The sequence below is a fragment of the Callospermophilus lateralis genome, chromosome 12, assembly GCF_048772815.1.
Source record: "Callospermophilus lateralis isolate mCalLat2 chromosome 12, mCalLat2.hap1, whole genome shotgun sequence".
Lineage (NCBI taxonomy): Eukaryota > Metazoa > Chordata > Mammalia > Rodentia > Sciuridae > Callospermophilus > Callospermophilus lateralis.
This window is the reverse complement of record NC_135316.1, coordinates 94,006,897-94,031,829: the sequence shown is the minus strand read 5'-3', so window position 1 is coordinate 94,031,829 and position 24,933 is coordinate 94,006,897. Positions and strand designations below refer to the sequence as shown.

At 34.4% G+C, this 24,933-nt stretch overlaps 1 protein-coding gene across 1 annotated transcript in view; it reads right to left on the bottom strand.

The window, feature by feature from the left end:
* The window catches only part of Gpc5 (glypican 5), a 601,303-nt gene that overhangs the window by 318,094 nt on the left and 258,276 nt on the right, over positions 1–24,933 (bottom strand). Inside the window, exon 4 of the mRNA XM_076872261.1 lies at positions 14,042–14,175. Within this exon, the coding sequence (XP_076728376.1) occupies positions 14,042–14,175 (134 nt within the window). The remainder of the gene's footprint in view (positions 1–14,041; positions 14,176–24,933) is intronic.

The following is a 24,933-nucleotide window of genomic DNA, read 5'->3' as shown; positions in this document are numbered from 1 at the left end:
CACAAAGTACTAAGCACGATTGGGTACCCAGCTCTAGGTACTTGGTGTGTGATACAATCCCAAGTGTTGGCATTAGGAATTCACTAGTAAACAAGACAGTCCCTGCTTTCTAAGAATATACACTTTGATGAAAATCCACAAGAATAATGTGGTTAGTACCAAGGTTTAGGCAGGAGAAGAATCAGGAAATATTTACAAACAAGGTAACACTTCAGTGTTCCACGCAAAACAAACAAAACAAAAACCAAAAAATCAGGATGGGCAAAGGTTTGAAGGAAATATGCTAATATTTTTTGGGGATGTTCTTATGGAAAGAAATTATGGAAAAAAATAGGAAGAGACTAATTTAATCAGCCTTATTGATCATCATAAGGTATTTTAGTCTTATTCAGAAGGAAGTTAGACTCATAAATGATTTTCAGGAAGAAAGTGACATCATCACAGAACAATGTAGAAATAAAAAAGTAGTGAAGTCACTTTGTGGGCTGTGAACCAAATTCAAGGGGAGAAAAATAGAACATGAAAACAAATTGCCAGTGAATGTCATGAACAGTTATATGTTTAAAAGACATTAGGAGTCTAGAATTGGCAGGTAAAGAAAGCACTCGATAATAAATTTGAATTAATTTTTGCCCCAGTGATGACTGCAGCAATGACTGTATCATACATCCAGTTAAAAAAAGTGAGGAAGGGAATATCACCTTCTCAGTGGGCCACACTAAACTTACACCTACCCTCATCCTGTTCAATATTTCCATTGTCTTTGACACATGTCACTTTTTAACCTATCATGTAATACATGTGCTCAATACACCTCACTGTTTCTTATCCGTCTCCTGGCTCTAGAATAAAAGATTCAAGGAGGTAAGGGTATTTGTTTGTTCACAGCTATAGATTCTAGAGTAGTGAAGATGACATAGAGTAAGTCCAATAAATAGTTATCAAATTAATCAGTGAGTAAAAATCATGGAATTAATCCTTCCAATCTCAGTGTGTTTGGTTTGAGATTTCTTTGGAAGACTCAGGTTAAAAAAAAATCAAGTAGAACCTTACTTTTCAAATTTTCTATGTGTAAACATGATCTGGGAATCTTGCCAATAGGCTCATTGAGATTTAATAGTTCTATGGTAGGGATCAAAATACTCCATTTCAAAAAAACACAGATGAAGCTGCAGCTACTGGTACAAGAGACATGGGTGTTGTGGAGGTTTGCTGTCAAAAATGAGGCCTTGGAACTTAACATGGAATACATTTGTGACCGTGCATGATCCACAGAATAAGGACATTACACATTACATATCCTTGTAAGAAGAGAAAGAAATATGAGGATATACATGAACAAAGAAAAGGCACTATGAAAACAAAGGGAGAAGGTGTCCATCTCAAGCCAAGAAAAGAAACCTCAGGGGAAAAAACAAACCTGTTGACACCTTAACTTTGAACTTCACCCTCCATAACTGTGAGACATGTGTTTTGGTATTTAAACTACTCAGCCTCTAGAATTTTAGTATGGCAGCCCTAGATGACTAATAAAATAATTAAAACATTTGAAGTAGAGTCATAGACTTGGAGATATAGATTTGGAGAGTGATGAGCATTCAAAGAGGATCAGAAACTAGAGGTAGCAAGTCTCAAAAAGGAAAATTACAGCAGATTTTTTTATGATTGTGCTTACTTGAATATGAGAGAAAATTGGAAATATTTGTGTATAGAGGAAAGGAGATAACAACTGTTATTAGCTTGTTCCCAAATACTCCAATTCTCTGCTTTCTGGGCATTTGACCCCCTGGAAGTTTAGCTGTGGCCTCAGGACTTGCTTTGGGTGTACACTTTCTTTCATGGCTTGTGGTTTCAGAACTACCTTGTTGGTTATTTTGAGTAAGCACTGAAAACTTCATTAGTAACTCCAGCAGATCTGAAATGGGCACAGACTGTGCAGAGAAATATATTTTTCCTAAACCAATGATAATTTGGAATAGTTTGTTATTGCATTATCACCTAGTCTCTCTTGATTAATACAATGATACAACAGAAAAATAAATAACTGATCGCAAATTTCTTTCTTTTAAGACAGTGTCTTGCTATACTGCTCAGGTTGGCCTTGATCGCATGATCCTCCTACTTTAGCCTCCCAGATTTCTGGGATTACAGGTGTTCACCACTGTGCCCAAATTATAAATTCAGAAGAGAAGAGAAAGGAAAGATTACTGAAAACAGGTGTAGCTTTGGAAAAATTTCCTCTGAGATAGAAATAAGGAGAAGATATTCTCTGTGAATATTAAGATTTATGAAGATAAAAAATTGAGGGAAGATTCTACTCTGGAACACTATATTCTGTGTTTACATATTTTTATATTTTTGGTCTCAGAAATTAAACATACCACTGCAAAACATGGTTGCATTTAAAGACCAAAAAATCTATATTAGGGGTAGAAAAAAATAATTAAATTGGTGCAATATAGAGGGAAGAGAGGAAATAGAATACTAGTAGTCCTAGAGAGGACTACTGAAAGCCTTAACTCCTGCCACAGAGCCAATCAATGTTGGTATATTACCAGAATTCATACCTCCCTTCCCAAATCAATGTTCATCTTACTACACACATGACTCCTTTCCCAGTTTTAGCTGAAATGTCTCAGTGAATATAATCTTACATTCTTAAGATGATTCTAAAATTAAGTACTAGAAGAGTGACTACAACCATACAATTATTTTTCCACAATCATGAGAATATTTCCAGTTAAAATTGGGAGCCTAATGAATGCAGGAAGATATTAGAAGTTCCAGCTAATTATCCTTCAAGAACTGTACTACTTGTGACAGTTTTTCATTTTGTTCTTGAAATACAGAAATCAGACATAATTATTGAGAGTAATAGTTTAAAAATATTTAAAGGAAAAGAGGAAAATGTTCCTGGTCTCAGTATTTATTTGAAGTCTGCATGTCAGGTCCATATAAAAACTTAAACTCTTACTTGGGCTTGCAAAAGTAAAACAGATGGTCCCCTTGCCCATAGTTTTGTCCTCCTTCTTTCTCCCCACACACTATAGCAAAAACCATATTACACACATTTCATAAAATGTCTCAGTATTTACTGAACCTGTTTCCAGGCTTAGCCCACTCAGTTTCCTCCATCCAGAACTGCCTTCTCCTCCTACTCTGTCTTTCTACCTATCCTTTAAGATATCACTTAAATCTCACTTTCTCTCCAACTTCTTCCCTGACCAACCTGTGCAGCATGTGTGAGTTCATCCCTGTTTCTCATCCTGCACTTGTCTGCTCACATCCTTGTTCTCTGATATTATTATTCCTTTACATGTGAGTCTGTCTTCTCGAGTAGAAGATGTATTCTCTCAAGGCAAGAGCCATATTGTCCTCATTTCTCCAGGGTTTGGATTATAGCTGGTACCCAACACACATACAAATTCTTGCAGTCTTAGTTTTTATCAACCTCTAACATTATAAGTTCCTACAAAATTACATATTTTTTAAAAAATTATGATACCTTTAGAATACAGATGACTTGGAAACTTAACACTAGTGGAGCTATTCCTAGATGGTGGAACAATACTAGAGACCTTCCTAGAGTGTTGATTAGAAAAGAAGAGAAAAAAAAATTAAAAGGCAGTATTGCAAGCTGTGTCAGACTCTACTTCAAGAGTGTCCATGTACATGTGATGTTGAAATTAACATGTGGTGACACATTAGTTGCACCTCTGTGTGATACAGCTATTATAATTAATACATCATAGATGTAATGTATGTAGACAGAGTTAAATCCCTAAGGGATCATCCATGATCATCCACTCCAGCAGCTCTCTGTCCTAGTTGCACATCACCACTAAGAAAACATTTTAAACTGTATGCCTAGATTTTTCTCTCAGACATTCAGATTCATTGATTTAGGGAATGATTCAAGAGTTTGGGTTTTGTGAATGCTTCCTTCAGGACCCTGATGTGAGCTGAGTTTCAAAACCAATGATTTAGCTTAACCTTTCATTTTATAAATTAGGAAAGTGAAAATCAGTGAAGTAAAAAAGAAAATTCTGACTAGTTATTATTTAGTCAGGAATTTAGTCAGCGCAGACTTCCATATCTTATTTCATTAATTAGCTAATTAATTAAAATGATATATCTTAGCAATATCTTTAGAAAATATTTCCACCTGTCCTTAAATTTTCACGTAAATTATCCTTTTTAACAAAAACACTTGTTCTTGGGTTGTTACAATAGAAAACAGATGAGTCTCTTCTTACCAAAGTCTACAGAATGCTGTATGTTCAGACAGAAGTGATCTATATATTTTGACCCATCTAAAATGTCCAATGCAGGAAGCAGGGAGTGAGGTAAATTCTAATCACTGGCTAATGACCATCTTTGTGCACTGTGCTAGCACAGTAAAGAATAAAAAGGCTTCAGCACAATTGCTCATTCATAGCCTGCAGCCTTGTTTGCCCTGAGCTTACTAAAGGCAAGGGAGAAACATGGACTAGCATAGTTATTGCTTCATTGCTTCCCATGCCCTTGAGGCCAACAATGCCAGAAAGGTCTCCTGACATATTACATGGTAAAAAATTAAAGAAGGAAATGAAACCCACCCTGAAGTTGTCCTTTCTGGGTCTGTTGACATAATACTGCCCAGTTACTACTGTATAACTAAGCAACATTTCCAATTGGCTCTACTATTATCATTAACTTTATTTTTAATTTAAAAGTTACATATCTTCTACCAAGTGGTAAAATAATTAAAAGTGCATGAAGAGCAGGTTATTATTTGTCTCTCCATAGTATTTCCATCCCTTCTTCCTGAAGGAACCATGTCAACAGTCTGATGTTTGTCCTTCCTCAGCTTTCTCTGCATGCACACTGACAAGCAATCAGACAGGGGAGACAGACAGCTAAGATCTAAAGATAAAGAGAAAGAGATTTATAGATGACCTGGTTTTGCAAACTTGGTACCAATCTGTATACATGGAGAAAACAGGAATTTTCTCACTAGATAGTATATCCTGAACTCCTTTCAAGTTAACAAACATAGGTCTCACTTATGTGTATAGAGCTGTTACACTATGTCATAGACTGAATATGGTAACAGTCACATAGTCTAACAAGATATTTCACTAAACTAATTTGGGTTTTTATTTATAAGACTAGCATACTCCTCATATGTATGTTTTGAAGAGTAGCAACCATGTAAGTCTCAAACTTTACTGATTTTCTAGGGAGATGTTCTCCTTTAAGCATGTGGCAATAATCTACATTTGATTTTATGTTATACTTCCTAAGACATTTCTGGAAACAACTATCTTCAAAAGGCACACCTCTCCATCTAATGGCCTCAACTAGTAGCAATTTGTTTCATTTAAAACATTTATAAATTGTCACATACTGTACTTCCACTCCTTTTTTTCCCATTGACTATAATACAAAAGAGACTATTTCTAAAATTATCTTAAAACGTATTGGAGAAGAATCTTATTTTCAAATGGAGCTTTTCTCTATGGAATGTCTCAGACCACATGTTTCTTTATTTAATGACATGTATTGATTTTTTTTCTACTCCTAAAGTCAGTCCACACATAATACAGAACCCAAATTAAAAGCAGGGCCTAGCACACTGTTTGAAAATATCTGTAGAACAAAGGTCAAATGTGCAGTTTGCTAGTTAATGGCCTGAGGCAAAGTTAAGGTTAATGTGGCACTAATGAGCAGGCTCAACCCTGTAGAGATGTCTGACCACAGCTGTCAAACAGTAGACATTTAAAATGTCAGTCTCCTGCTCAGCAGAGGAAATATATAATTACATGTTTCTAGATAAGAGCTATTTCTCTTGCAGTTCTGAATCTATATTTAATCATTTAACTTTATTCTTACCTAAGTTATTCTATTTGACAAAATATTTTTAGATTTCTATTCTATAGCAGTAACATACCCCATTGTAAATGCTTGAAAATAATTAAATTTATGGAATTAGATGAGGTATAGGGAGAGTTGAAGTCAAGTTTCTTAGCCACAGAGAGATGGGAGAAGTAGGAGAATTCATCACTGAGAGCAATATATGGCACCAGGCACATTTATCACAAACATAAATGTGTTTCAAACATATTACATTCATATTTGATTAAAAAGAAAAAAAGTATTTGTTCTGAGAGAGAAATTCATGAAGTCTGGTCTCTGAACCTCACCTGAACTCACTGCTCATTATGGGAACTGTGACCTAAGGTTCGACACCATTTTCAGAGAGAAGAATTTTTTCTTTTCTGGTTAAGTGATTCCAGGTTTTTCCTTCTTCAGAGGAAGTCTTGTTCACATGACAGGATTTTCCTTCATTAAAGGATTGACTGATTTCTCAGCATAGCTTAGGGGTTAAATGGGTGGTAGGCTGAGGAGCAAGAGGGAAAATAATGGAAAAGAGAAATGGAAAGAAGCCCATGAAATTCACTAATATCCTTGGCCGAAAGTTCATTTCTGACAGGTGCTTCATTTCCAGCCCTTTCTGGTAATTTTATGCGAGTCCTGAGCTAGAAGTTCATAGCCACCTGCACAATTAGGATATTTCCAGTCATCCCTCTTCAAAGGCTTTTGAAACCCAACATGTTACCATTTAGTGTCCTAGTAAAACTGAAGGGATCCTTCTCTGTGGTGATTTCAACCTACTTCCAAAACTAGGCTTTCAAAACTTGTTCTAATATCTTTGTTCCATGATGTAAAAAAAAAAACAAAAAAAAAACCTTAAAATTAAGAACTGACTCTTTTCTTCATAACAAAAAAGGACTTTAAACAAAGTCTTTAACCTATTGTTTTAAATAAATACCAGACCACATGTTCAAGATTAAAAAATATATCAGATAGTAGTAAACTGGACATGTATTTTAAAAGAGATATGATATAATTACTCTACTTCATAACATTTTTGTTCATTTTAATTCAAATACACAATTAATTGCTCAATTCTAGTACCTTAAAGAAGTATTCTATTGATTTTATTTTTTCATGATTAAGTCAAAACCAGCAAGAAGGTTAAGTCAAATGTGGTATTTGCAAATGTGCTGATTTTCATGCATGTCATTCATACAAAGAATTGTTCTTGAGAACTTATATTCTGCAATTCAGTATTTTAGGTAAAAATCTCAAAAGTTTTTTTTTTTTTACAATAAGATATTTTTTTTTGTGGCCACTAATGTTTTAAAACTAAACTTCATGACTTAGGGAACAGGGACATATTTTGGACAATGTTTAGTATTTCCTCTTGGGATGAGAAAAACAATAATAAAATATATTCTTTTTAATAATGAATGGACTTCTTTATCCTATTTCTTTTTTCATTTTGCTCTTATAATCAGGTATGCTTGGGCGCATCCAAAAATTTATCTTATTGATGGACATAATTGTAGCCAATGATAGTTACACAAGATTTCTACAATTTTTGGTTCCTGTCATTATCAAATCACAAAGTGGGATTCTGTTGGCTATCAAACTATGTGCATATAAGCTCATCTAAGGTCAATCACAATTTTAGCTTATATTTTATAACAAGCAGTTAAAGCTGTCATTCCTTTCAGAAGAAGATAATAATATTTAATATTAGTTTAATTACTTGGGTTTAGTTTAAGATATTTCATGAAATGGCCATGAATTTTTCCATAAACATATATAGAAGATAAAAACAAATCCATTAATTTAAAAAATATATATCTTATTTTTAATGTTCATTTCAAGAGGAGCAAATTGTTTTCCAATGCAACATAATTCTGCATGCATTTGTTTATGAACTTTCTTTTCCTGGGAATGCTTTATCACATTCTCAGTGGGATATGTGATCCCCAAATGTTAAGAACTAGCCTAAACTTTTGCCATATGTTTGCTTTGCCTTCTGGCATTCATTCTTCCTGTGTGCCTGGTTTTTGACCCCCTGCAGTTCCCGATCTTCATTATTCATGTAGGTCTTGACTCTGGCCTGCCTTGGAGCTTGTGTTCCCTCAGCGCCTGTCTAAAAGCTTTGTCTTGGCCTGCCCTGCCCTGGAAGCACTTACCACCACCACCTACCAAGCACTGTTTTAAATTAAACAGAAATTTTCTCACTGAAGGGAACATGACCTTTATTTTAGTAAATTAAACTTACAGGTAATAAATAATATTGGCACCTCAAAGAAGCATTAACTTCCTTTAGGAAATAGATTGTAAATTGCTTTCTTTACTACTATAAGTGATATTAAATTTTTCTCAAAGAGTTGATTTTTCTGTGACTTATGAATATTTCCATGGAAGGAATATTTGCATTTTTTATATATCATATTAAACCCAGTATATCTTAATACTAATTACCATGTTTAAAAAAACACATATACCCAGTGTACTATATCAAAAATTTAAAAAAAAATAAAAATTAGTTTATTTTGTTTTCATTAATAAAGTATTTTGTTAGGTAAGATTTGATTATGAAACTATAAACTCATGTATTTAAGTGAGCCAATTTTATATGAAACTATTCTATCTATCTTAGCAATAATCCTAAACAGGATTAAGTGCTCTTATTTAATATAAGACTAAAGTTCTCCCAATTTAATCATTTCACTGTTCTTGATGCCCTGTCTCATTGTCTTCTTTAACTCTGCAATTTTGAGAGTCCTCTTCAATTTTTAATCTCAATAAATAAAATTGTTAATGTTCCAAGTGATAAAGTTCTCACTCAAATCATGATTTAATAAACACATTAGGATAAAATGGAATTGCCTGATATGATGTTCCAATTAATTCTGAAGAGAAATTTTGGGGAAAAAGATCCATAAACTATTTATATTTTGTTTGAAACATTACAAATACAATATTTAAAAAAAATTCTCCCCTCCCCAAAGTGGCATCAAAAATTCTGCCTGGTATTAAAACTATCTTATTTTTATTAAGCACCTAGGACAGTCCTTACCAACAAATACACACCCATGAATGTAACCAATCCCCTTCATCCTGTGTTCTTCAGTGAGAGGCCTGGCTAATTGGAATGCTTGCTGGCGAACAGATGGGGCCCTGTGTTGAGGTTCTGTCTTAATTTATTGTCCTGGGGTTTTCCTAATTACCCACTTAATTGGCACAGCCACACCACTTTGAAATAATAATGTACAGCTAATTATCACCGATTTAAGCTTGCTAATAGCTTATTCTTACCAGCTAACTTCAAGAAATCAAGCAGAGAACAGGAACTGCCACAGGGAGATCCCTCTGCCTGGGATGGTTTAGACATCTATATGAGTGCAATGTCCCATACAGCTGTACTGATTGGTTTCTGCCCAAAAGGAGGAAATAGTGATGTGTTGTTAGCTGTTTAAAGGAGCAGTAGCTCTTACTTGCTTTGCTCAACTCGGGAGACTACTGAAAGTAGCATGTATCAATAATCCAGAGCCTTCAATTAGACTGCACTATGCATATAGAAAAAAAAAAAAATAAGGAAGATTGAACTGGACAGTCACATCTCCAAAACAAAAACAATCCAACTCCAGTTTGGTTCCCTTCTCTCCAAACTGAAAGATTTACATACATTATGAAGTTGTTCAGCACAAGTCTTATAAAAGGATATATTTTAATAAGAAAATTGTTCATTTTCAAATGTTAGTACAAAAGAAAAGCATGTATCTAACAGAGAGTTTTCTATAAAGTGAACAAAAGAGCAAGAGGGAGGAAAGAAAAAGTTATGAATTTGGTGCTATGGAAAGAAATATCTATAGTTATGATACTAAAATCCTTAGTTTATACACATTCTGCATTTATTTTAGCTACTTTTCCGAATTCAGACATCTCTAGGTCAGATTTCTTAGAAGCAGTGCCCAAGACAGGAATTTGGAATCAGATAGATAATTCTTTGGAGAAAAGGAGTAAGGGAAAGAGGAGAGGGTGGGGAAGAAGCAGTTTAACTGAAAATGTGGGTTTCAGCCAAAAATCACAGGGAGTGCTAAAGCACTAATTTCAATACCTTAAGAAAGGAGCAAACCTCTTACATCACCACATCCTGTCAGTTATTGCCTGTCAGCAGTTGACAAACAGGTGAGGTAGTGGAGAGTCTACCTACTCCTTAATGTAGATAAGATGGGTGGTAGCCTCTCTTGAAGATGACCACAACAATCTTCCCTTCATGCCATGTGTATCCCCTTCTAACAGTGAAATGAGCTAAGCTGTGTAACCTATGGGATGTTGCAGAAATGACAAAGTGTGGCTTCTGAGACTAGATTATAAAATTACAGCCCTTGCCTGGCTCTCTCCTAGATTCCTTGCCTTCAGGGAAGCCAGTCACAACCTCGAGACAACACTCAGAAAGCTCTAGGGAAGTTCACCTGGCAAGAAACTGAGTCCTACTGCTAACAGGCACATCACTGAACTATTGTGGGAAAAGAAAACTCCAGCCTGCAGATGACCAAAGCCCCAGAGACTCTTGACAGCAGTCTCCCTAGAGACTGAGCCAAAGCCCACTGCTGACCAGCTCCCAAATTTCTAACCAACAGAAAATAGAATAATAATTTCTTATTGTTGAATTAAGCACTAAATTTTATAATGACTTATTTGGTAGCAATAGATAAGAAATACAGATGGCTCTGATTTGTTCAACACAGTTCCTCAGAGAAGAGAGCAGCGGTGAGTTAGCAGCCAGGACACAGCAGCCAGTCAGGAAAATGGCCAGGTAGAGGGCACATGAGTGGGGCAACAGCAGTATCAACTACCTTGACTCTCACTCATTAAATTGGTTCCCCTTAACTTTCCCTACTACTTACACATAATGTCATGTGATGGACTTAATGTTGGCTTAGACATTATGTCTAAAAATGATAGACTGACAACATTCTAAATGCTAGACAAAGAGAAAATATTTTGCAATAATGAAGATTGCACAGACAAGCAAAAACTAAAAGAATTCATTGATAGTAATAATCAATGAAGGCTGGGGTTTAATTCAGAGGTAATATATTTGCCTAGCATGTTCAAGGCCCTATGTTCAATCTTCAATCTTTCCTACCCCCACCAAAATCAACGAGAGATATACTAGGTAAAAGTAAAATGATTATAGATTAACACATGAAATGGGAGGGGTAGCACCAGAAAGAATAAAATGTGAGTAATTATAAGTAAGTATTGATTATCTAAAAATAAGAACAAAACTAATGTCCTAAGAGTTGTGAAAACCTGAGTAGAAGATATTTGTTGATATAGCCACAAAGATGGAAAAAGAATGATGAAGTAAATCTGTTCTAAATTGCTTTATTGCTCCATGAAGTGATACAAGTCCTTATTTAAAATATTAAAAATGGAAAATGCATATTGTGATCCTATGTAACCATTAAGAGAATGATAAAGCAATACATATCTAAAAGCTTGAAAGGATAAGAAATAATAAATGTCAGTTTAATTCAAAGGAAGACAAGAAAGAAGGAATAAAGAGAAATACACAGAGTAAAGAGAAGATAAAAAGCAAGATGATACTCTTAAGCAAAGCTACTTATGAAAAACTGGAATATTATTTATGACTACAAAAATGGACTAAACATTCCAATTGTATAACAAAGACTGGCTGATTAATCATCACTTCATACTGTTGGCTACTCAAAAAGAAAGAAAGCTGGTCAAATTATTTATAAATCAACAATGTTTATGCTGTGTGTACCACATACCACCCCAAAATATCAACACATGACTGGGGGAGACCAGAACATGCCACTGGAAACTATAACTCTTCAGCTATCAATTACTTCAAGCTGCATATTTTGAGAAACTGCAGATACAGGAGTAGTTTTGAAAAGCTGCCCTTTTATTAAAAAAAAAAAAAAATTTACATATATAAAGGAAATTATCATTAGTAAACAAGGCAAACTCCATTCACCATACATTTCCCCCTCCCCCTCTCACAACTTAGTTCTACCACCTCCAAGAATCCATAAGCCTTTTGGTAGGTCTAAATGTTATCCCATAGGAGCCTCAAATTTGAGTCTCATATATTTTGGGGACCTTCAATGCCTACCTACATAACTAAAATGGATTTTCTGGTTGATCTGTCTTATGTCAATTTAATTCACACCTCAGCCCAAAAACCTAGGAGGGTGGAGGGAAGCCATTTTTCCTACTCCTACACTTGTATTAACATACATTGAAAAGAATTCTTTGATGTCATCCAGGCAATACAAATTAAACTCTTCCTAAAATGATTTAGGGAAAGAAAAAGATCTAAAATGATTTTTTTTAAGTTAGGATGCCATCATTCTAGAAATTTTAAACTAAGTCTAAAGTAAACTATAAAAATATAATTTGAAAAGGCTAAAACTTATTTCTATAACATGCATTTTAAAATTTTAGACAACATAAAATAGTTTTATCTTCATTTTCACTGGCCAAGTCATAGGTACATTTTGTAATTGAGTATTTTCTGGGCTACCACAGAAACTATGTTAAACTATAAAAACTTTTTATAGTTTAATATAGTTATTTTGTTCCATGTCCTTCTTTTAATAGTTTTGACTTGGTTTAAATTATAGAAAGTAGTTTCTGCTAGTAGTACTCTCATAAGAATTGTCCAAAGTAAATTAAAAAAAAATGAATACCTAATAAAAACTAACATGTATTTAACAATAATTTATAAAAATTAACTCGGGATACATAAACATTTTTTAACTTCACTTTTTAATGAATTACACAGAGTTATTTTGTTAATGATCTAGATGGTCATTTAGAAATTCATTTCTTTTTTGTCTATTTTTTATGTATTTTTAAAAATTTTAATTAGTGAGTCACAGTGAGAAATCCAAACAAGTCAACAGCTATACTTGTCCAATTCTATTTCTCTGTATGGTAACAATATTTAATACACACTACAATGAAAAACAATATTAACATATGAAATGAAAAAATTGAGTATCATCAGTTTTCACGAAAATTTTAACTGAGAACATTAACTGTTTTTTTTGTTTGTTTGTTTTTTTACTTAGGGAAAGATAAGTTTAAAAAACACTTTTCAATGATAGCATGTGTGTTAATATATATTCATGCTCAAGCATATCTGTTTCTCAGATATACAGAAGGATGAGTTGAACATCCTTCTCAATTCCTGCCATAGTATCCTAATTTATCTGACTACTCCGTTCCTTATTTGTTTTATCTTCATTTATGTATTTTCTTCATTCCTTATCCCATTTCCTATGTTTCTGTAAGTATCTATTACATATAAGTACTTTACTATATACTACCCTTGAAAATATTGGCAAAGACAAATTGACAACAGATTTAATTAAAGAACTAATGAGACTTTACTTGCCATTCATGAATTGGAGTAGCCTTTATTCTAGTACTAATACAAGCAATCAGTCCATAACAATGGCCACTCCCACATTTTTGTTTGCCTATATGTATACAGTCAAGTACAGTTACTAAGAATTTTAAGAATTTTTCAGCTTAAGTACCAATTATCTAGCAAAGGTACACTAATAAAGGCTTTAATTTGTGAGGTAATGATGGGCATGGTCTTAGAGATGTGAGTTCTAGAAGCAAGCCCAGCTCAGTTCTTACCATTCTGTACCAAAACACAGCTGTTTTCACTATTCCAGGTAAACTGTATGGAAACTTTTTTTCTATCCAACTATTTCTAAGAGATGCTAAATATTCAATAATGCTGAACCCAATAATACATCATTTAAATTTATTCTGTCTTACATTGTCCAGTAGGGTCACCACAAGCTGTATGCAGAATTCAGCTTACAAGTACAATAAAAAACTCAATCCCTAGTTGCACTACCCACATTTCAAATGCACAATGGTCACGTGTGTCTGGACCTAGCATATTATAATATAGAATAATTTCCATTACTTCAGGAACTTTTTTATTAGTCTCACAAGCTGAATCTGTCTTCCAAATTAATGGGACAGGTACAGCCACTGAATTTCAAAGTTAATGAACGCTGATCTTTTTTCTTCTATACTGTATTTGGGTCTACTTAATGAATACGTTCTATTCTGTTGTAAAATGAATGGCTTACTTTCTTTTCTCTTTCTGGTTGTAAAACAAATGTCTTACTTTCTTCTGTTGGCAAGTGTCTCTTCACCATTCCTTGTGGAGATCTTCATTCCATGCTTCTCCTTGCTAGGATCAAAAGAACAAGGGGGACTTTGTGTAGGTGTTCTTACTGGATGGCCACAAATCTTATTTACCTTTTAAAGAGAAAACATTAAAAGACAGTTAGAAATCAACCTCTAGCTTTTCTGGGAAAGTAATGTTTTACAGGGGCCCAAACAATGACATGTTCTTGCTTATACCTCAATATTAACCTATAATACATGTAACATTTGTCAGTTTTTAAACAGAGGGAATCAAATTATATGCAGAAAATGGCAACCAAGATACATGGTGACAAACACATTTATATGGGTTAAGGTATACATATGCAAATATGCAAAATTAAAGAACTAAATTAATAAACTGAACTGTTTTCCATTCAATGAATAGATAATATTTATGTTTTACATTTATGAATATGAATAATCACATCCTTGTACTGATTTTAAAACAAACTAATTTGCTACTGAATATGCCCTGATTTTTAAAATGAGTACTAAGGGTAAAAGCAAACACCTTTGTAGTTTTCTTCTTATGGTCTTTTTTCAGAAATGTCAGTATATTTAATATAAATATCTTATTTTATAATCATTCTATATCTTCTCTCTTAATCTGTTGTGATTTCCAGAGTGTGATTATAGTCTTTTGAACATTCATCCAAGTGGAAAATTTATTGTTTTTAAAAATTCTAAACTAGCAAATATATTTGTAAAATTTACATAATTACCACTGGAAAAAAATTAAGTAATTCATTTACCATGTAATATATCAAAAAGATTCATATAACTTATATACATGAAGATCCAGAGCAGCATAACTAGATAATACATAAAATCATTGCCCTGAAACCAGAAAACTATTTCTTGTTGAATTTTCTTTCCTTGATACTAAGACCTTAAAAAATGACAGAATCTCTGAATCTGATTATCTGATATGTATAATGAAAGAGATTATTCTAAACTTCTCTAAAGTTTTAAATTTCTTTGATTTTCCAAGATTTATGAATCTATTCATTTATTTCACCCATATTTTTCTTCTAATATTTGCAAAGCTCATATATTAAATGATATGAAATAAAAGGTAATTAAATTTTCTCCTAACAGAGCATAGAGTTTAGAAGAAAAAGGTATCCACAATCATCAAAACACAAGTAGCATGTGTCAAAAATTTGGAGACAAGTGTGGTGGCACAGGCCTGTAGTCCCAACAGCTCTGAGGCTGAGGCAGGAGGATTGAGAATTCAAAGCCAGCCTGAGTAACAGTGAGATGCTAAACAACTAAGTGAGACCCTGTCTCTAAATAAAAATACAAAAATGGGGCTGGGGATGTGGCTCAGTGGTTGAGTGCCCTTGAGTTCAATACCTGGTACCTGCCCCCCAACCAGCCAAAAAAAAAAAAAAAAATGGAGCTTACAATATGTTCTGGATTAAAGGAAGATAGGATCCTTCCCAGTTGGAGTTGATATAAGAGGAAGCACACTAAGTGAATACCCAAAGAAAGATCTGGAGTTTCTGTTGGATTTGGATATGCTGAGGTTTCTTTTAATTCAACCTAGTTATAAATAAATATTTCTCATAGCACATTACGTTAAGTACTAGAGATGCAAATATGAATAAGGTATGCACCCCTACACACACTTAAAATACAAGTCACACATACAAAACAACCATTGTATCATTTCATGATAGCAACTGTAGAATTACATGAAAGTCAGTAACATTCTAACACTTACATAGAAAATAGGTATATTAACTCTATTTGGGGTACTCAGGAAAATGCTTCAGGAAGTCATGCCTGAACAACAAGTTAAAGGATGAACTAAGAATCTGTGAGGTGGAAAAAACAGGGGCGAGAATTTCAGAAAAGAGTAGAGTAACAAACATATATGCAACAACTTAAGCTGTACATCTAGAAAAAAAAAAAAGTACACCATACAGTCAAGAAAGAAGGAAGAGTGGTGTGAAAGATTTGAAAATGCCATGATATGAGTTGAATGCCAAGCTCAAGGACTTGCTTCAACACATGGACTGTAGCCAAGTTTCCAAGCAAGGAAATGAAGACTGCCACGAGAGAAAAATCATCATGACAGCAATGTGGAGAGTGAGGGCCAGGCCAGCAGAGAAATGCTAGGGCCCAATGTGGTAGAAGATGAAAAGGAAGAAGCAGATACCAGAGATGACAAGGAGGGAAAGACAGTAGCTCTAGGAGACTGATTTGGTTAATGAACAAAGAATATGATAAAAGAGAAAAAATCCTGAGATGGAAGTACAAGAATACATGGGTTGGATCTAGAAAATGGTTAAAAATTTTATTTATCTGGTAAGAAGGGGTCATAGATGTAATATTAAAAGGAAATTCTTTTAAGGATAGTTGGAAACAGATCAATGAATACTAGGCTAAGAAGATGTCTTTATTATACAAAGGCAACTGCTGGCTGCCAAATGGAAAAGTAAAATACCAAAGCAGGTTTTTAGCAAGTGCATCAAGCAGTACTGGAGAGAAAGAAAAAGAAAAAAGAAAGAAAGAAAATAAAACTACTAAACTAATTACAGATTCCTTGAGCATTCCCAAGGAGAGATATTTTAGTTCTGAACTACACTAGTGACATTCATGCCTTTTATATAGAAGTAAAATCAACATGCTTTGACAAATGACTTTAAGTGAAAAGTAAGGGCAACATAAAGGCCAAGTTGTTAAAAGACTCAATTTCCAATCCCAGAGACTAAAAACTAGTGAGAGAAGAGTATAAATACATTAGCAAGGTTCTAAATAGAGAGAGAATCTCCATTGTCAACAACTCCTAGTAACAAGAATGAAGATGATATAAGTTGATAGTGGAAATGTCCAGAGTAAGAAGTTTGGAAGGATATTTTGGAGCAGAGAGAAAGGAAAACAGAATCTGCAATCATCATCCAAATATGACTAGCCATGGAGACTGCAGTATTTATGGAACTTGCATGAATCTGTTTTCCCATCTTTGAAACTCAAGAAAGTAAGATCACTTAGCAGTCATAAGTTAAGAGAAATCTTATCTCACCCTGACCCTCCTAGGTTGAATCTAAAACCATGTCTGTTATTGAATGGAGAGCTATAAAATGCCAGACTCACAGGGTCTTTATTCTTATCACCACCTTTGCAATTTTTGCTTACAAATACAAGAGAATGTGCAAACTAAGGACTCAAGGTATCTTTGATTGTATCCAAAGATACACGCATGTATAGCAGATTCCAATAAATACAAATGAATTTCAAAACCCTTATATTTGTTGACTTACTATCAGGCAGTCTAGCTTCACACTTTATTGAAAGGGAATGGAAAACCATCTGTTACCAGCACATTAGCCTGTCACCTTAGCTCCCCTGAGGTGAGCCAATTTGGGTGGCATATTTTAATACAAGTTCCTTCTTGCTATTGAAAAAACCTTCACACTTACATTGACAATTTTTCATCTTTGACTTATACTGCAATTTCTTCCTTATTCTCCTCCCTGGTCTCTACCATTCTCCACTGCAATCAGTCTTACATGTCTCAAAAAAAATTGTTTCCCTCCCTAATGCTTATCAACTCCTGCTTGAAGTTCCATCTCTGACTTCCCACTGATTTTCAAGTTCCCATCTCACCTTGAAATGACTCTCTTAGTTGCTTCTAACCCATATCACTTCTCCCACTCCAAGTATTTGCTTCAACAACTCCTTGTCACTTAGCTGGCTTCCCCATTCTCAAAGTAATCTTGGCACCACATACAGAATATAAACTTTTCTTTCATTACTGCATCCCTGTGTCTGTTCACTCAGTCCGATTCAAATCTTCAAATACTCAAAGTTTTCTACTGATAATTCTAAAAAGTTTTGTAAGGACCAAACTAATTTATTTTTAATCTCACTTTCATCTGCAGAGACTAGGAATCTTTCACAATGCTATTTTAAAGTGTATATTATTAAAAATACAAGTTGAAAAAGGAAATAAGTTTAGAATATTACAAATTGACAGTCAACAATTACAGATGTGCTATGTGTGATTATTGAGCAATTTGGTTCAGAGGCTGAGGCAAAGGCACACTCTACACTATCTTGAATGTAAGGGTGACTGCTGTTCCTTGTGCCACTTCTAGGATGCTTCGTGCTAACAGATAAAACATCAACAGGAATTACATTAAAAAATGACTCTACATACCCTTAAAAACAAAAATAATAAATGAAATAAAGAACAAGGTTGTGTTTGATCAAATGTTTGATGCTCCCTTATATTAAAACCTACTTCTAAACTATCAGGAAAAAATGTTATACTGGTCATTTTTACAGTTATAACAACAAATTTGATTTTATTTTCTCATATTCAGTAACTTTATGATTTTTAAAAGCAATTTGTTAAGAGCAAAAATCTGTTAACTTTCCCAGACAGAGATAAAATCCATGACCTTACTTTTTTATTCAATAAAAATAAATTTAGGAAAAAAGTAAGTTGAGCCAGATCTGGAAGCAAAAGAGGGACACTGGTTAAGTGCCAGGTTCATTAGATTTAGACTTCATTTTACAGACTATGATAACATTATGAATTAATGAACAAAGAAATGGAATTGTCAAAGCCTATGTTAGAAAGATTTGGCAGTCATGGCACCCAACAAGGAATATATAAGAGAATATCAGAATAAACTCTCATATATAAGAGAATATCAGAATAAACTCAGCAAGAACCAGTGGAATAAAAGGAAGGGGAAGAAAAAGCCCTTTGATAAGCAGGATGAATGGAATTAGCCTTCTGGTTGGTTCCCTTTATGAGTTGAAAAAGGAAAAGCTAAAGCTATTGGTAGTTTTATACAATGTAACCAGATCTTCTTTTGGGTTAGAGCTGATAATTGATATGTAAAAGTATTGGGTATATCTGTGCTTTGGTATGGGTGGTTAATTCCCTTTTAGAACTATACTTAGGAGGAAATTTCTTTTTTTAAAATACTTTATTAGGTTGATGGACCTTTATTTATTTATAGGTGGTGCTGAGAATAGAAACCAGTGCCTCATACATGCTAGGCAAGTACTCTATCACTGAGCCAGAACCACAGGCCCTCATGAGGAAATTTCTAAAAGGCAATTCTAAATGATGAATTAAAGATACAAAGCAAGTTTATGTACAGAATCATGTGCATGGAATCAATAGTTAAACTCATGAAAACAGATGAAATTACAAAATATATGTAGAATGTAAAAAGTTCAGATGGAACATCACAGGCAGAAGGAGAAACAGAACTCTAATGTACTTCCTCTGTGCAAAAAAACACAAAACCAAAAAACATGGAGGAAGAGAAAGAAAGAGCATTAGCTGTTTGAATCAACAGAAGTGAGAAATAAGTGATTATGTAATCATGACCTAAAACTATGAAACCACCACCATCCAAATAATGCGCATGATTAGTAGAAATTCAAGGTACAAATAACTGCACAATTTGAAAAAGATAAAAAAATTACAACCATAATACCACTTTTTAAATATGCTATCAATTGGAGAATCCTAAACTGGTGTAAAGTGACCAGTTTTTCAGGACAAGAAAATAAAGCTGGGTTAAAGTTTAACAAAGAGGGAAACACCCGCTATTTCTACTTTGCAAGGACTAGAGATATATTTACATTGCAGTTAGCTAAGAGTACAGAAAACTCATTTTAAAAATGTTTACTTGGAAGCACAGAACATCTAGGCTTGGACTGTTGGCTTCTCTTTGTCCTCTTTATTTCCTTTTAATTGTCCAGAAGTTGCTTCTCCATAATTGTTTCTGCTAACTAACATTTTAAAGCCCTCCCCCACTCTAACTCATAATTACATTTCACATTAGAAGAAGAAGGGGGAGGTGGGGAAAAGAAGGAGGACAGGGAGCCAAGAAGAATATTTCAATCATCTCTGGGCCCACTGTGAGCAGTGTCTTCATTCTGCACTGTTTTTGTATAGTTATAAATTAAACCACCAGAGGGAGCTTCTGCATTTCAATCCTATTCATCATCATTAATTAAATTTATGTATGGGTTCATTCAAAATCATTTAGTTCAGGACTCTTAAAGAAAAATCCAACTTGTAAGCTGACGTGACATATGTTCGTCTGCATGAAATCTTCATAAAAATCCAGTCTTTATATAAAACTACCAGACTCATGCTACAAAGCCTTTGTGATCAAATGAGAAATGGAAAAAACAACTAATAAGTGATTTGTGGAGTCTGAAAAGGCTGATTTCTCCTGTCTAAACTACCTTGTTCTCAGGAATAGATATGGAAAATGACCAAGGGCTTCAATTGTTCCCTCTTACTCTCATTCCCTCCCTTACTTCTTACTTCCCCCTTTTTCCTTCCTTACTGTTCTTCCTTCCTACCTTCTTTTCTTCTTATATCCCTTAATTTCAGTTATAGGGACATATTAGTTTAGCAAGTTCTGAGGACCAAGAGCCAGACATGGATTTTGGTTCTTGTTTAAACACAGATTACAATGCTGATCAATAAATTGAATGCCTGTTATTTGTAGGGCCGTATTCTCAGAGGTGGGAAAACAGCACTAAACCTGCTCTCAAGGAGGTTATTCTACTGGGAGAAACTGAAATTATAACATTAAATAGATTGCTTTGTGTCTTTATTAATAATATTCAATTACAACCCGTATCACTCATAGCAGAATGGGGTGAAGTTATCATGGGTTACTTCAAGTAGGTGGTCAGAAAGTCCTCTTTAGAAAGTAGCATGTAAATTATGCTCTGAACAAAGTTAAAAGTCAGCAATGGAAGAACTGCAGGGAAAAATATTCATATGCACAGAGAATGCAATTAAAATAAATCTTCAGATAGAAAGAAGGTCACTACAACTAAAGAATACCTCAGAGTATTGGGAAATGGGGTGGGGGTAAGATTAGAGACAGGCTGGCTAGATCATGTAGTTTCATATATTCTCTGTTAAGGGACAACTGTATGTTCTATGGCTTTGAAGTCAATGAAGGGTTTTGAGCATGGCAATAATATTAACTGTTTTATCTTTTAAAAACCTCACACTGGCTATTGTATGGAGAGAAGTCTGAACAGGGCATAAGAAAACTATAGGGAAAGAGTGAGTCCACATTCGGAAGGTTTAGGTATATTTCAGGGAGAAGATGACACTGCCTTTGCTAACATCCATAAGCACTGAGATCCAGGTGGAAGGAACGTAGTTACAACCCAGTCATTCAAATGAGGATGAACTGATTAAATTACAATTCTCACAATCCAATAAATTTACCTCCCAACATTCCTGCATTAACAGAGGAGCTTTTAGGGAATACCTCATATCTAAACTATAACAGAAAATAAGATTACAGATTTGATCCATTCTGAAGATAGAGACAGTAGGACTTCTGAAGATAAAGATAGCAAGCAGGACTTGAAAATAACAAGAAAAGAAATATGGACACCAGAATTGACTTATAGTATCTTCTGTCTGAAACAACTAGACAAATGGAAGTGCCATTAAAAGAGATAGAGAAGACTAAAGCAAGAGAGGATTTGGGGAGATATTAAAAATCTCTCCTGAACATTTTTTACTTCCTAGAAATATTTATACAGCAAGAGCTGTCCAGTAGAATCTGTTATATGAACTGTAAAATCAAGGGAAAGGTCAGACACAAGAAATAAAAGGCTATCAATAGCATGTTGTTAGGATGAGAAGAGATGGAGGAGGAAGGCATAAGATGGATTTCTGGGCATTCCAACATTTAGATGGAAAGACAAAGAGAGGTGGTAAAGAGTCTAAAAAGCAAATTTTGGAGCAGGAAGAGCTATCTCAGAATGGGATACTTCAAAAGTCAAACAGCGCTTGGTTTTTGGTTGTTGTTTTAAGAGAATGATTAAATATGTTAAAATCTACTGATAGTTCAAAATAAGGTGATGATTGAAACTAATCCTTGGATCTCATGAGGAAAAAGTCATTGATGAGTTATGGAAAGTACAGTTTTGATGGAGAGAAAGGGTAAAAGCATAGTCAGTGGGCTATAAGAGATAAAGTAAATAAAAAAGCAAAGCAAAAATTAAAAATCATGCCATCAGTCATGGAATTTGGTAGTAAAAGAAGGAAGACATATTTATGGGGCTCCTAGAAAATGAGACAAAATTTTTAATAGTGTGTACGTGCCAGGGAAACATGTAGTTTAACAAATAATTTAATTGAGGCTGATTTTCCTTCTGTGATTATTTATAGATTATTTATAGATATTGGAAGTAGTATATCATAGAATGATTCTCCATAGCAGAGAAAGCAAAAAATAAAAATAAAAAATAAAATAAGAAGAAGAGATATGAGACTAAGTGTATTGAACATTTCCATAAGATAAAATTGAGTTTAGACATATGAGAGTAAGTCAGAGGAAATTGTCAGAAATGATGACTATAATGTGAAATATTTGATTTGCAGATTTCAGAGATAGTTCACTTATTGGTAACTGGTTTGTGAACATAATAAGGATTAGAAATAGAGTGCCAGACATACAGGTTGGACTCACCATCTTAGATAATCCAAAAGTTTGGGATCCTGACAGTAAACTGATAGTATTGGGATATTGTTTTAGTTTGCTTTTTTGTTGCTGTGACCAAAATATCTGACAAGAACAGATGAGAGGAGCAAAAGTTTATTTGAGGCTCACAGTTCCAGAGGTCTCAGTCCATAGATGGTCCAGTAGATTATTCTGAGCCAAAGCTGAGGCAGTACATCATGGTAGAAGGGCCCAGCAGAGGAAAGAAGCCTGGATCACACCAGGGTTGTGGAGCAGAGAGAGAAGAAACGGGCTACAGGAAAAATGCACCCTTCCAAGGCACGCCTACAATGACCCACCTTCTCCATTCATGCCCTAACTGCCCACAGTTATAACCCAGCCAAAGAGGATGTACTGATTAAGTTACAGACAGTTCTCACAATCCAATAAATTTATTTCTGAACATTTCTGCATTAACAGAGGAGATTTTAAGGGATGCCTCACATCTAAACTATAACAGAAAATAAGATAATGGATTTGATCCTGGAAGAGCAGTTGGCATTCACAGATTTCAGGAGAAGAGGCATTATCTGACTTCAAGCAATTTGTTTGTAAAATTTGTCCATCTTTTGAAATTTGTAAAATAAGCATGCTTAATTCATATTGCATCCATGAGGATTTTGTCTATAATTTTTTAAAAACACTTAAAGTGTAGGTATTTCTTTTTTCTCTTTAAATTATGTGAAGGATCATTGACAATGGCACTAAAAACTAGAACCAGACCCAGAATGTATATTATCAAGTGTATAATTTCTTGTCTTTAAGAAGGAGAGTAGGCCAGGCACAGTGGCACACATCTGTAATCCCAGTTGGTCAGGAGGCTGAGGCAGGAGGATCTCAAGTTCAAAGCGAGCCTCAGTAAAAGCAAGGCACTAAGCAACTCAGTAATGCCCTATCGCCAAATAAAACACAAAATAGGGCAGGCATGTGGCTCAGTGGTCAAGTGTTCCTGAGTTCAAGCCACAGTATCAAAAAAAAAAAAAAAAAAAAGGAAGAAGAAGAAGAAAAGAAGTAGGATTTCCAAGTATGACACAAGTTGATAAATTCATTAAGTTGAATTCAGTACAATATATATGACAGATGAATACTGTAAGCATAAGTTACATAGGAAACCCTATAAAATCTCTGAACCAGTCCACCAAGAAAGATTTTAGGCAAACCTTGAATCGGTGTGGAAAGTAAAAAAGGAATCCTACCTGAAGGGTTAGAGGACTCTGAACAGTGGGTATCATTTTGGTTAAGTAAGGCTTGATTCAATTACATTTTTTCAATTAAATTGACTTCAGGGGGGAAAAAGAATACTTTTTTTCCTCAAGTGGTAATTGGATTTTGTGACATTTTAAGTCAGACAGTACAAAATTCCACCAACTATGAGGTTCTGTCACAAAGAGAAGAGATCAACCACCTGCACAACCTCAACATTAAGGTAGTGAGAAGCCACAAAAGAAGAAAGAAAAGCAATTTGTAATTAAATTTAAGAATAAAGGAAACTTAAAAGCTAAGATACCTAAAATTGAAGTTGACCATTTCATTTCTCAGACACAGTAAGAATCCTCTAAATTGAAAAGGCAAATATTTTAAATAATAATAATTAGATAAAAAGAAAAAGGTGAATAAATCAATATGGACCAATTTTGCCATGTTTTAAAAGCTGAAAAACCATGAAGATGCTTTTGAAATGGCAGCAGCAAAGGCTGTCACCTCTGAGCAAGTGTCCTGCATTTCCACTTCCCCTCCCCTGCACCATAATTTTTATCACTAAGGGTGGAGCTCCCTGCCTCTTCCCTGCAGATGCAAGAGCTTCCTTGTAGATTTTCTTCCTATCACTGTCCAGCTCTGGTCCTCTCCAGGCTCCCAGATTAATCTTCCTAAAACACAGTTCTGATCATGCTTCTCTGCTACAAAGCCTTTGGTGATTCCTCCCATGTGCTAATGAGTACAAAGCAAAGTATTTCATGTCAATTTACAGCTGAACCTCCAAATTTCCCAGCACTCCACTTTAAACAACCTACGTTTCAGCTACATCATGTTACTTATGGTCTCCAGAGTTTCCCTGTACTTTTCCATCTCTGTCCTTTTCCTCCTTTCTATCTTCCTAGATATTACCATCTTTCAAGGTTCAGTTAAAATATCATCTATGAAATTAAGCTGCCCTTGATCTCTCAACTTGAGGTTATTTATCAATCTTGCAAGCATTTGTTGCAAACATCCCCAATAGGATTTGTCTATAGCAGTCTGGAGTGCAGAAGAGGAAATATTTTCTTTGGTTGTATTTTTTTCAGTTCTCAGATATAAACATCCCCCCAACATAGCTAATACACATTTA